At 47.9% G+C, this 12,454-nt stretch overlaps 1 protein-coding gene across 3 annotated transcripts in view; it reads right to left on the reverse strand.

The window, feature by feature from the left end:
* The window catches only part of nova2 (NOVA alternative splicing regulator 2), a 42,787-nt gene that overhangs the window by 19,654 nt on the left and 10,679 nt on the right, over positions 1 to 12,454 (reverse strand). For all 3 annotated transcript variants that reach the window (XM_020938627.2, XM_055147738.1, XM_020938628.2), the window contains one exon: positions 12,294 to 12,437. In XM_020938627.2, the coding sequence (XP_020794286.1) occupies positions 12,294 to 12,437 (144 nt within the window). The remainder of the gene's footprint in view (positions 1 to 12,293; positions 12,438 to 12,454) is intronic.

Genomic DNA, 12,454 nt, shown 5'->3' on the forward strand with positions numbered 1-12,454 from the left:
AACAGCGGGACAAGAGTGGGACAGGAGAGGGACAAGAGTGAGACAACAGTGGGACAAGAGTGGGACAGGAGTGGGACAAGAGTGAGACAACAGTGGGACAAGAGTGGGACAGCAGTGGGACAGGAGAGGGACAAGAGTGAGACAGGAGTGGGACAGCAGTGGGACAGGAGTGGGACAGGAGAGGGACAGCAGTGGGACAGGAGAGGGACAGCAGTGGGACAGGAGAGGGACAGCAGTGGGACAAGAGTGGGACAGGAGAGGGACAGGAGTGGGACAGGAGAGGGACAGCAGTGGGACAGGAGTGGGACAGCAGTGGGACAAGAGTGGGACAGGAGAGGGACAGGAGTGGAACAAGAGTGAGACAACAGTGGGACAAGAGTGGGACAGCAGTGGGACAGGAGTGGGACAGGAGAGGGACAGCAGTGGGACAAGAGTAGGACAGCAGTGGGACAGGAGTGGGACAGGAGTGGGACAGGAGAGGGACAGGAGAGGGACAGGACTGGAATAAGAGTGGGACAGGAGTGGGACAGCAGTGGGACAGCAGTGGGACAGGAGAGGGACAGGAGTGGGACAGGAGTGGGACAGCAGTGGGACAGGAGTGGGACAGGAGTGGGACAGTAGAGGGACAGGAGTGGGACAGGAGTGGGACAGTAGAGGGACAGGAGTGGGACAGGAGTGGGACAGCAGTGGGACAGGAGTGGGACAGGAGTGGGACAGGAGTGGGACAGGAGAGGGACAGGAGAGGGACAGGAGAGGGACAGGACTGGAATAAGAGTGGGACAGGAGTGGGACAGCAGTGGGACAGCAGTGGGACAGGAGAGGGACAGGAGAGGGACAGGAGTGGGACAGCAGTGGGACAGTAGAGGGACAGGAGAGGGACAGGAGAGGGACAGCAGTAATCCACCAAAAGCCCAAAAGCAGCTGTTCTGGGAATATATTAAAACACAAATTGAACAAATGAAAGTGAAAGGTAGAGACATTTATGGTGGAACCCCCTACCAGAAAAGTTACACATTGTATCTTTAAAGCTAAACCACTTCAATACATCTGCATTACGATTACTGCCAACACATCTGGGCCAGACTGAAGCCCGCACCCCCAGACCAGTGCACTAACAAGGATGCCCTCCCGCTGTACAACAACACAGCCCTGAGCCCGTCTCTCACCGCTCCTCGTACCTGCTGAGGGGGATGGGTCCGGCCAAAGAGTTTCCATGGCAACGGGTGTGGAGCTCTCATCACCATGGCAACAGGTGATTCTCCCACATCAGGACCACTGCAGTCGCCATGGCAACGCAGCCCCTCTGCAAACCTGCGTGGACTAGGAGATTTCAAGGAGGTGCCAGACTGCAATAAAGAGTGCTCCTGCTCGTCTCCTCTGCACCCGCCATCCGCACCTGTCCTCTTCTCCTGTCCTCTTTTTCTCCTGTCCCCTACTCCTGTCCTCCTCTGCCCCTGTCCTTCTCTTCTCCTGTCCTCTGCAGCTCTTCCCTGCTCCTGTTCTCCTCTGCACCTATTCTTCTTCTCCTGTCCTCTGCCTCTGTCCTCCTCTGCCCTGTCCTCCTCTGCCCCTGCCCTCCTCTGCCCCTGCCCTCCTCTGCCCCTGCCCTCCTCTGCCCTGTCCTCCTCTGCCCTGTCCTCCTCTGCCCCTGTCCTCCTCTGTCCCTGTCCTCCTCTGTCCCTGTCCTCCTCTGCCCTGTCCTCCTCTGCCCCTGTCCTCCTCTGCCCTGTCCTCCTCTGCCCTGTCCTCCTCTGCCCCTGTCCTCCTCTGTCCCTGTCCTCCTCTGCCCTGTCCTCCTCTGCCCTGTCCTCCTCTGCCCCTGTCCTCCTCTGTCCCTGTCCTCCTCTGCCCTGTCCTCCTCTGCCCTGTCCTCCTCTGCCCCTGCCCTCCTCTGCCTCTGTCCTCCTCTGCCCTGTCCTCCGTCGTCACAGGTCACCCTGGGGTCACAGCTGTTGCCTGTGTTTGTCTTCGGTGCAAACACCAATTTATGACATGGACAAAAGGGGGCGCTCCTCTGTGTTCAGAGGCACAGTGCTGCAGATGTGTCAGACATAAAGGAACCCCCCCCCCACCCCACACACACACACACACACACACACACACACACACACAAGCACACACACACCGGGTCAGAGGGGCCATTGTCCTCACAGGGCTGTGGAGTCATTGTGTGGGACAGAGAGAACACTTGGTCTTGTACAACTCTGCTCCACCATGTACATCTGACACCACTACTACTACTATTACTACTACTTCCACAGTTACTACTGCTACTACTCCTGCTACTACTGCTACTCCTGGTCCTGCTCCTGTTACTACTACTACTACTACTACTACTACTACTACTGCTACTATTACTACTACAACTGCTGTTGTTGCTACTACAGATGTTGTAGTAGGCATGAAGAGGAGAGGAGGAGAGGAGGAGAGGAGGAGAGGAGCAGAGGAGCAGAGGAGGAGAGATGCAGAGGAGGAGAGGAGCAGAGGAGCAGAGGAGGAGAGGAGGAGAGATGCAGAGGAGGAGAGGAGCAGAGGAGCAGAGGAGGAGAGATGCAGAGGAGGAGAGGAGCAGAGGAGCAGAGGAGGAGAGGAGGAGAGATGCAGAGGAGGAGAGGAAGAGAGATGCAGAGGAGCAGAGGAGGAGAGGAGCAGAGGAGGGTGTTGTATTGATCCCTCGGGCCCCTCTGAGGCCCTCACTGTGGGTTATGGCAGGTCCCTGTGGGGCCCTCAGCTGGGCTGATTAAAAGTCTAAACACACAGCGCTCAGATGAAGAGCTATTGATCTGTGGTGAGAGCCTCAGACCAGGCTGCTCCACACTCTTGTGTTCAACCACGGCTCTGCTCACATTCACACTTGAGGAGAAGCTCTGCTCACAGAGCACAGTGTAAAACATTAAAACAAATGTGTGTCTAACAGGCCAATCCAGCACAAGACTGAAAACTGAAAACCAGACAGAGGATTTGATTTCCTTCTTCTACTTCATTCTTTAGTCAGGCTTTTGTGCACTGACTGGTTACCAGAAAATGCAGACGTGCATTAGAAAAGTTAAGACACAAACACAACACTACTGATGCACTGAGGAGAGAAGCAGCAGAAATGAGGCTAAACAAAGAACTGTGACATCTGAAGATGAGATGAATGAGTTGAATAGTCTGGTGAAGTTTTGTGGACTTTAAAAACACATAGATGCCCTCACTTGGATTGTCACCTAATGACATCACAAGGTGCACTCCAGCACTTTGGGCACAGTCTCATGCAGCACATATATACTTATAAAATATAGACACAAGTGAGTCTGACTCCTCAAAATACAGTAAACCTGGGAACTACGGCTGAAGTGTTGTGAATCAAATCTCACAGATTCCAATAACGTGTGGAGAAGTGTGTGTACACAGAAACCTGCTGCACGACGCACACACAAGAGAGGCATTCAACTGCACCAGGTAAGAACAGTCAGGAAACGTTAGAGGTGTTTGAACTAGGGGTGTCAAATTATCGCGTTAATTGCATTAATTAATTACAGTCATATTTAGCGCGTTATGTTTTTTAATCGCGTTAATCTCATTTTTTATCTCTAACTTTACTGTTTCTGTATGTGAGTTTCTTTATTATAAAACCTGTTTTTATGTGTTGTTGGGACAACAACACACACACACACACACAAAACACATTTATACATTTTTTTATTTCGGTAATTCCACTCATTGCCGGAAACCCACACAAAACGTGCGCAGTAACAGCGATGTAAATGTCACGTTAACGTTGGCGGCATCAGTCGCACAATGGACGAGGTCGAAGAGCCAGTAGAACAGAGGCAGCAGTGCACAGGTAAAAACACATTTGTGTCTTGGAAATTATTCTCCCGACGTGAAATATAAAAGAAAATAACAAATATAATATCGCCTGAAAGCAACCTGCATAGGCTCATGATGTCTGCACTACTGTCCTATAGTGACCTGCCACATGAGGGGACACACACACAAACACACACAAACACACACCTTCATCATCGTCATTAACCTGAGAACGCGCGGACCACGTTTCCTTCTGTAGACACTGCGTGGACACCGCTGTCCTCCCGTGAGCCGCGTGTGGATCGTGTTTTCTCGCGTACGCGGCGTAAACCGAGCTTCCTCCTGTGCGCCTCTAAACCAGAACTAACACCAAGACTAAAACCAGGACTAAACCAGGTCTAAACCAGAACTAACAGCAAGACTAAAACCAGGACTAAACCAGGACTAAACCAGAACTAAAACCAGAACTAAAACCAGGTCTAAACCAGGTCTAAACCAGGACTAAACCAGGACTAAACCAGAACTAAAACCAGAACTAAAACCAGAACTAAAACCAGGTCTAAACCAGGTCTAAACCAGGACTAAACCAGGAATAAACCAGGACTAAACCAGGACTAAAACCAGGATTAATCCATTCCAGGACTAAACTAGGACTAAAGCAGGTCTAAACCAGGTCTAAACCAGGACTAAAACCAGTGATCTCATATATAAAGTATTTCTCTATCAATAATATTTTTAATATGGTTAAGGAAAGACTGGACTTTTTATTGTCTTTAGACAAAAGTTATTATGTTCAGATTTCCTCGTCTTTGCTACTTTACAGCAAACAGTTTCTTATTCATGGAGACTTGGGCTCAACAGCCAATTTGGAGAGATTTGTTAAACAATAAATGACTTTATAAAGTCACTTTTTTAAATCTATATTAGTCTTTTGATCTGCCACAATAATGTAATAATGAATTTAAATGAAAATACCTCAAATTGAAGGCTTTTCTCTGCAATTTTTAGGTGAGATTAAAATTAGATTAATTAGATTAACTAATTACAGATCATAATTAATTAATCTCTCAATTTTTTAAATCGCATGACAGCACTAGTTTGAACATTTACTCATTTGTTTTATAAGTGACAAAATGTCCAAACAGCAGAGACAACAAACTACAGCCCCTCCACCCAGCATGTTGTTTTGTTTTGGTCCACACTATGTTAAAGTGAATGTAAAAACTACTGGAGCTTTAGTGTTTATTAGTGCTGCAGAGAGTAAATCACAATGAGTAACACAGTTCCTCATGTCTGAAAATCAAATGGTCAAGGTAAATGTGGTTTCTATTTCTGTCAAAAGTGTGATTATGTGTGAGGAGTCTTTTAATTAGCAATTACAGCTGCACAGTTTTAGCTCTAATGCTAAATTACCAGACGCCCCTGAACACCTCGTAGACCCCCACCCACACCTACTGAGTTCTTTGAACTGCTGTAGGCTGGGACAGCAGTGGGACAGCAGTGGGACAGGGGTGGGACAGCAGTGGGACAGGAGTGGGACAGGAGTGGGACAGGAGTGGGACAGCAGTGGGACAGCTGTGGGACAGGAGTGGGACAGCAGTGGGACAGCAGTGGGACAAGAGTGGGACAGCAGTGGGGCAGGAGTGGGACAGCAGTGGGACAGGAGTGGGACAGCAGTGGGACAGGAGTGGGACAGGAGAGGGACAGGAGTGGGACAGGAGAGGGACAGGAGTGGGACAGCAGTGGGACAGGAGTGGGACAGCAGTGGGACAGGAGTGGGACAGCATTGGGACAGGAGTGGGACAGGAGAGGGACAGGAGTGGGACAGGAGAGGGACAGGAGTGGGACAGCAGTGGGACAGCAGTGGGACAGGAGTGGGACAGCAGTGGGACAGGAGTGGGACAGGAGTGGGACAGGAGTGGGACAGGAGAGGGACAGGAGTGGGACAGCAGTGGGACAGCAGTGGGACAGGAGTGGGACAGGAGTGGGACAGCAGTGGGACAGGAGTGGGACAGCAGTGGGACAGCAGTGGGACAGGAGTGGGACAGCAGTGGGACAGCAGTGGGACAGGAGTGGGACAGCAGTGGGACAGGAGAGGGACAGGAGTGGGACAGCAGTGGGACAGGAGTGGGACAGCAGTGGGACAGCAGTGGGACAGCAGTGGGACAGGAGTGGGACAGCAGTGGGACAGCAGTGGGACAGGAGTGGGACAGCAGTGGGACAGCAGAGGGACAGGAGTGGGACAGCAGTGGGACAGGAGTGGGACAGCAGTGGGACAGCAGTGGGACAGCAGTGGGACAGCAGTGGGACAGGAGTGGACAGGAGTGGGACAGCAGTGGGACAGTGGGACAGCAGGACAGAGGACAGGAGTGGGACAGCAGTGGGACAGGAGTGGGACAGCAGTGGGACAGGAGAGGGACAGGAGTGGGACAGAATGGTGTGGTTTGACGTTGGCGGTTTAGCGTGCTCAGAGTTGTGCATGTGAACATAGTGAGTGTGTGATGTTTTGGTTTCCGTGGCGGCGTGGGACTTACAGCGTAAGAGGCTTAGGCAGAATTCGGCCATGTTGATGCAGGCCACATCAGGGACATTAGCGGACTACAAGTGCAATCAGACAGGGATTAGGGGAGCACAAAATGGTGGCCCCCACAGCTGTGCTGTAGTGACAGAGGAACACACTGAGGGACCACGCAAGCAACATGTGTGCCACTTACACACACAAACACACACACACTTACACATACACACATACGCACACACACACGCACACGCACGCACACACACACACACACACACACATACACACACACAAACACACACACACTTACACATACACACATACGCACACACACCCCCCCACACACACACACACCCCACACACACAAACACACACACACTTACACATACACACATACGCACACACGCACACACACGTTGGGTTACATTCACTTCCTGGAGATTGATCCTGACCTTGACTTAAAGAGGAAGTATTCTGCCAAATCAACTTTTCTGGAACTTTCTACCATGTTAGAAACAGCCTGAAGATGTTTTAGAGTCGTCCATGCATGTCTGTGTATTTTAGCGAGTTCTCCTGAGTCCTGTTCAAACCCTCCTTACGGTTATCTGTACATGCTTGTACAAGGCTCCGCCCACAAACGTTCATCACCATGCTCCATCACCAAGGGGGGAGTGGCACAGAGAGCAAAGGGAGGGACTCAAAGCATCAAAAATGAAAATTAATTCAGCATTTTTAAAAACAGTAACATGGTAAGATGGTGATCTAAATATGTTATGTAGATCACCATAGTTAATACCCCACATAAGTGTAATGCCCTCTGTAAACCCTCACCTAACCTATTTGAACATCTGAACTTAAAGGATTTACGTCAACGGGCCTGAATCGTGTCCCCATAAATGAGGCAGTGTGTGGTGGTGGTGGTGGTGGTGGTGGGGGGGGGTATATACTTTTTTATATTCACAGAGGAATATAATAATATATTATATAATATTCACAGAGGAGAAGAGCAGGAGACATGTGCTCACGTGTGACAGGTGCACTTTAAACCTGTCAGTGTTAAACGATGCAGCTCTACAGCAATAAGCTGCACCAACCACAGCAAATAAATACTAGTCAAACTGTCAGTCAAGCACAGATGTACATACTGGCTGCAGGTTTCTGTAACTGGGCTGTTTAAGTGCATTTCCTGAGGGCCAGATTATTGAGGGGGGCCTTGGTCTCCGGGCTGGAGGTGCCACAACAACACAAAATCTCCCCCACACTGGACCTGGTGCACTAAGCACAACTACAAAAGCTACATTTGATTTCTGTAAAAAATAAAATACAAAAGGCGTCACTAGAACTGCTCTGCAAAACTGCCTAGACCAAACCAAGACCAAACCAAGACCAAACCAAGACCAAACCAGGACCAAACCAAGACCAAACCAAGACCAAACCAAGACCAAACCAAGACCAAACCAGACTAAACCAGGACCAAACCAGGACCAAACCAAGACCAAACCAGGACCAAACCAAGACCAAACCAGGACCAAACCAGGACCAAACCAGGACTAAACCAGGACTAAACCTGGACCAAACCAGGACCAAACCAAGACCAAACCTAGACCAAACCAAGACCAAACCAGGACCAAACCTAGACCAAACCAAGACCAAACCAAGACCAAACCAGGACCAAACCTAGACCAAACCAAGACCAAACCAGGACCAAACCAAGACCAAACCAAGACCAAACCAGCACTAAACCTGGACTAAACCAGGACCAAACCAGGATTAAACCAGGACTAAACCTGGACTAAACCAGGACCAAACCAGGATTAAACCAGGACTAAACCTGGACTAAACCAGGACCAAACCAGGACCAAACCAAGACCAAACCAAGACCAAACCAGGACCAAACCAAGACCAAACCAGGACCAAACCAGGACCAAACCAGGACCAAACCAGGACTAAACCAGGACCAAACCAGGACCAAACCAGGATTAAACCAGGACTAAACCTAGACCAAACCAAGACCAAACCAGGACTAAACCTGGACCAAACCAGGACTAAACCTGGATTAAACCAGGACTAAACCTAGACCAAACCAAGACCAAACCAGGACTAAACCTGGACCAAACCAGGATTAAACCAGGACTAAACCTGGACCAAACCAGGACCAAACCAGGACCAAACCAAGACCAAACCAGGATTAAACCTGGACCAATCCAAGACTAAACCAGGACCAAACCAGGACTAAACCTGGACCAAACCAGGACCAAACCAGGAGTAAATCAGTACTAAATAAGGACTACAGCAGGATTTAGTCAGGACTAAACTAGTAAGTACTGTACTTCAGAACATTATTGATGTCATTTTGATTGAATCATGCCTCTGCATTTTTAGAATCATCTTTTAGCATCTTGTTTTTAAAGTTACATCATTATTTAAATCAGTGATTGGACTTGAATTTAAAGTACTGTAGTATTACAGTAGCTTCTATAGTACTACAGTATAGTACTAGTACTGTGCTATGTTTTACACTGTACTGTACCCTTTAAAACAGACTGTACACTTTAAAGCACCATTGTGGAACTTTCTGCAGGATTCCATGGAAAAATACAAACACTGTGGAATATTACAGCCAAAAGATCAGGCCAAAGAAGAGTCAGGTCTAAGGAGATGTAAGCCCATGAACACTTTTTTTTTCCCTTCCAAAATGAAGAAAGATGAAAAAAGATTTTATTTAAATCAATGTTTTGGACAAAAGTTACATAGTGGGGCTTTAAATCAGACACTGTAGATTTGATAGAAGTCATTTTCTTAGTAAAAAAAAAAAAAAAAAAACTAGTTGTGTAGCTGTTTTGTGCCATCACCTCCAATATGGATGAATCAGTCCATAAAAACCAGTATCATCTTTAACAGCACATCCAGAGACCACAGTGGCTCAGACTGCCCTAGAACTGAAAAGTTGAGGGTTCAAATCCTCTCAGTATGTCAGCCTCGTATTTGTGTTCGTATTCATCGTATTATTCCTGAGTTATTTCTATCGCTGCCTCACCAGCGTTAGCACAGCGTTAGCAAACACACTCGCTATATTTGGGACTAGCATGACCGCGCAGCGCTAACACATGCTACATGCTAACATGCTAACAGGGCTGCAGCTGCACTCGTCTGGAAAGGGACAAAGAAGAGACAGAAGAAGAGACAGAGGAGAGATGGAGAGTGAGAGAGATGAAGAGAAACATCAAGAGAGACACAGAGAGACACAGAGACACAGACAGAGACACAGACAGAGACACAGAGAGAGAAAGAAAGAGGTCCCATGCCACAGAGGAGACCTCAGACAGTGTTTCCCGGAACTGACAGCAGAAGCATCAGCGTCACGTACTGTCGGCAGAGCTGCACACACATGTACTTTTAAAAACTTCAATTTACACCAGAGACAACAAAGCTGCTCCTGTGACTCCAGCCTCTGTGTATTGTCATGTTTAAACTCTAAACTCTGTGTATTGTCACGTTTAAACTCTAAACTCTGTGTATTGTCACGTTTAAACTCTAAACTCTGTGTATTGTCACGTTTAAACTCTAGACTCTGTGTATTGTCACGTTTAAACTCTAAACTCTGTGTATTGTCATGTTTAAACTCTAAACTCTGTGTATTGTCATGTTTAAACTCTAAACTCTGTGTATTGTCATGTTTAAACTCTAGACTCTGTGTATTGTCACGTTTAAACTCTAAACTCTGTGTATTGTCACGTTTAAACTCTAAACTCTGTGTATTGTCACGTTTAAACTCTAAACTCTGTATATTGTCACATTTAAACTCTAGACTCTGTGTATTGTCACGTTTAAACTCTAGACTCTGTGTATTGTCACATTTAAACTCTAGACTCTGTGTATTGTCACGTTTAAACTCTAGACTCTGTGTATTGTCACATTTAAACTCTAGACTCGGTGTATTGTCACATTTAAATTATAAACTGTCTATTCTCACGTTTAAACTCAAAATTTGTACATAGTTTATGTTTTTCATTGTTGATTGGATAAATTCTGTTTTAAATCACCAGACAAAAGTGGTAGAGTGGATGTTTTGCAGTGATAAGGAGCCGTATCTGTGGTGCTGCATGAATAAAGCTCCTCTTCATCTGACTGTGGTCATGTAGTTTGAGCACTGCGTCGCGTCATGTCTGACACTGCTGCTGTAGACTGTTCGACCGGTTCCAATGGAAAGTTAAACCTGCTCATGTGCTGCTGCAGGTTCACACTTTTTGAACATGTGAGTGTGTGACTAGTAACACAAGAGACTTGTCTTTAGGCAGGCAAAACAGTTAATTATATCCCTGATGAATACCACTGTACTACACCTGTACTACAACTGTACTACAACTGTACTACACCTGTACTACACCTGTACTACAACTGTACTACACCTGTACTACACCTGTACTACACCTGTACTACAACTGTACTACAACTGTACTACAACTGTACTACACCTGTACTACAACTGTACTACACCTGTACTACACCTGTACTACACCTGTACTACAACTGTACTACACCTGTACTACAAGTGTACTACACCTGTACTACACCTGTACTACAACTGTACTACAAGTGTACTACACCTAATAATAATAATAATAATAATAACTCAAAGACACTTTACAGAGTATTATTCCTTCACTCCATACTTGGTGGTGGTCAGCTACTACTGTAGCCACAGCTGCCCTGGGGCAGACTGACAGAAGCGACTACACCTGTACTACAACTGTAATACACCTGTACTACAACTGTACTACACCTGTACTACAACTGTACTACAACTGTACTACACCTCTCCTGCTCAGCAGCGCAGAGGGAGTCTGGGTCAGTGAGCAGATTTATGGGACGGAAACCTCGTCAGTATCAGCTGTGAGCAGAGGAAGTGTGTGTAGAATGGCCCCTGTGTGGGCCCCTGTATCGGCCCCTGTGTCGGCCCCTGTGTGGGCCCTTACAGCAGGTGGCCCTTTTGATAGTGACTCAGGAAGGAGGCGGTCTCATTAGCATACAGATGCCCAGAGCGGAGGCAGCAGTGTGGCTCTTTCTGGCCCCCGGTCCCTGTCTCGGGCCCTCAGCAGGTGGAGGGAGCTCTTCTACATTCAAAGTCCGGCTCCTCAGTGGAGGAGGGGCCACTGTGGGCTCACTCGCAGAGGGTCCAGCTGTGACTGGCTGAGGCAGCGCTGACATCACAACTCTGTAGGTGCTACAACCACACAGCACAGGGAGAAGTCCTGTGTCCTCCACCAGGGGCCACAAGAGAGACGAGGTGCTCCAGGGGCCCATGACAGACAGGGGCCCAGAGCATGTTGCATTCAGAATTGTATGATATATGATATAATGCATTTGTCTGCCATGATATGATCATGAATCTATTAAAATAACTATAAAAATGTCGGATTTTGTGGCGATTTTTACCTGTTTTTAGATCATAAACTTTTTCTCAGCTCAAAATCCTTCAGTTGTCTTAACAAACGCTTTATAATTGTTAAACTGCTCTGCTCCGCTCTATCTCCTCTCGCTCTGATTGGTCAAAGAGATCATGTGATACACGAGCCCGCGCTCCGTGTGTGCGTTCGTGTGCATTCGCGTGTGCCCGCAGGAGAAAAGACACTACTGCACATGCTCGGTCGGCCCACAGCCACCGGAAGTACCTCGCTGGGCTAGGCTAATCTGGGATCATGCACCATTGAGCTCAGCCCATTGACTTGAATAGGCAGCCATTTTGGAACCTGGGGGCTTAGACATGATGCATTTGTGATGTGAAGTGAAAAGACAAAGTTGAATATACAGTTGAGTTTGTGGAGCCGACCCCAAACAGACAATGAAAAGGTTCAACATTTAAGGTTTGGACATTTCTTTAAACACAGTGAATAGGCCATAGATTGAAATGGGCCCCTGCGCTCCATCTGTGCCTCTCTGCTCACACACGCTGCTTCCTGTGGGGCAGTGCTGCTCTTACCAGGGTAGAAGTCTTTGGATTTGGAGAGCTTGATGGTGGCTCCGGTCTCCTTCTGCAGCTGGACGATGGTCTGGCCGCCCTTCCCGATGATGGAGCCTGCCGCGTAACTCGGGATCAGGACTTTCAGGAAGTACTCGCCTTCCTCTGCAACAGGAAACAGG

Source organism: Boleophthalmus pectinirostris, unplaced genomic scaffold (genome assembly GCF_026225935.1).
Source record: "Boleophthalmus pectinirostris isolate CB_2022bp ecotype Guang Dong unplaced genomic scaffold, ASM2622593v1 HiC_scaffold_9, whole genome shotgun sequence".
NCBI classification, from domain to species: domain Eukaryota; kingdom Metazoa; phylum Chordata; class Actinopteri; order Gobiiformes; family Gobiidae; genus Boleophthalmus; species Boleophthalmus pectinirostris.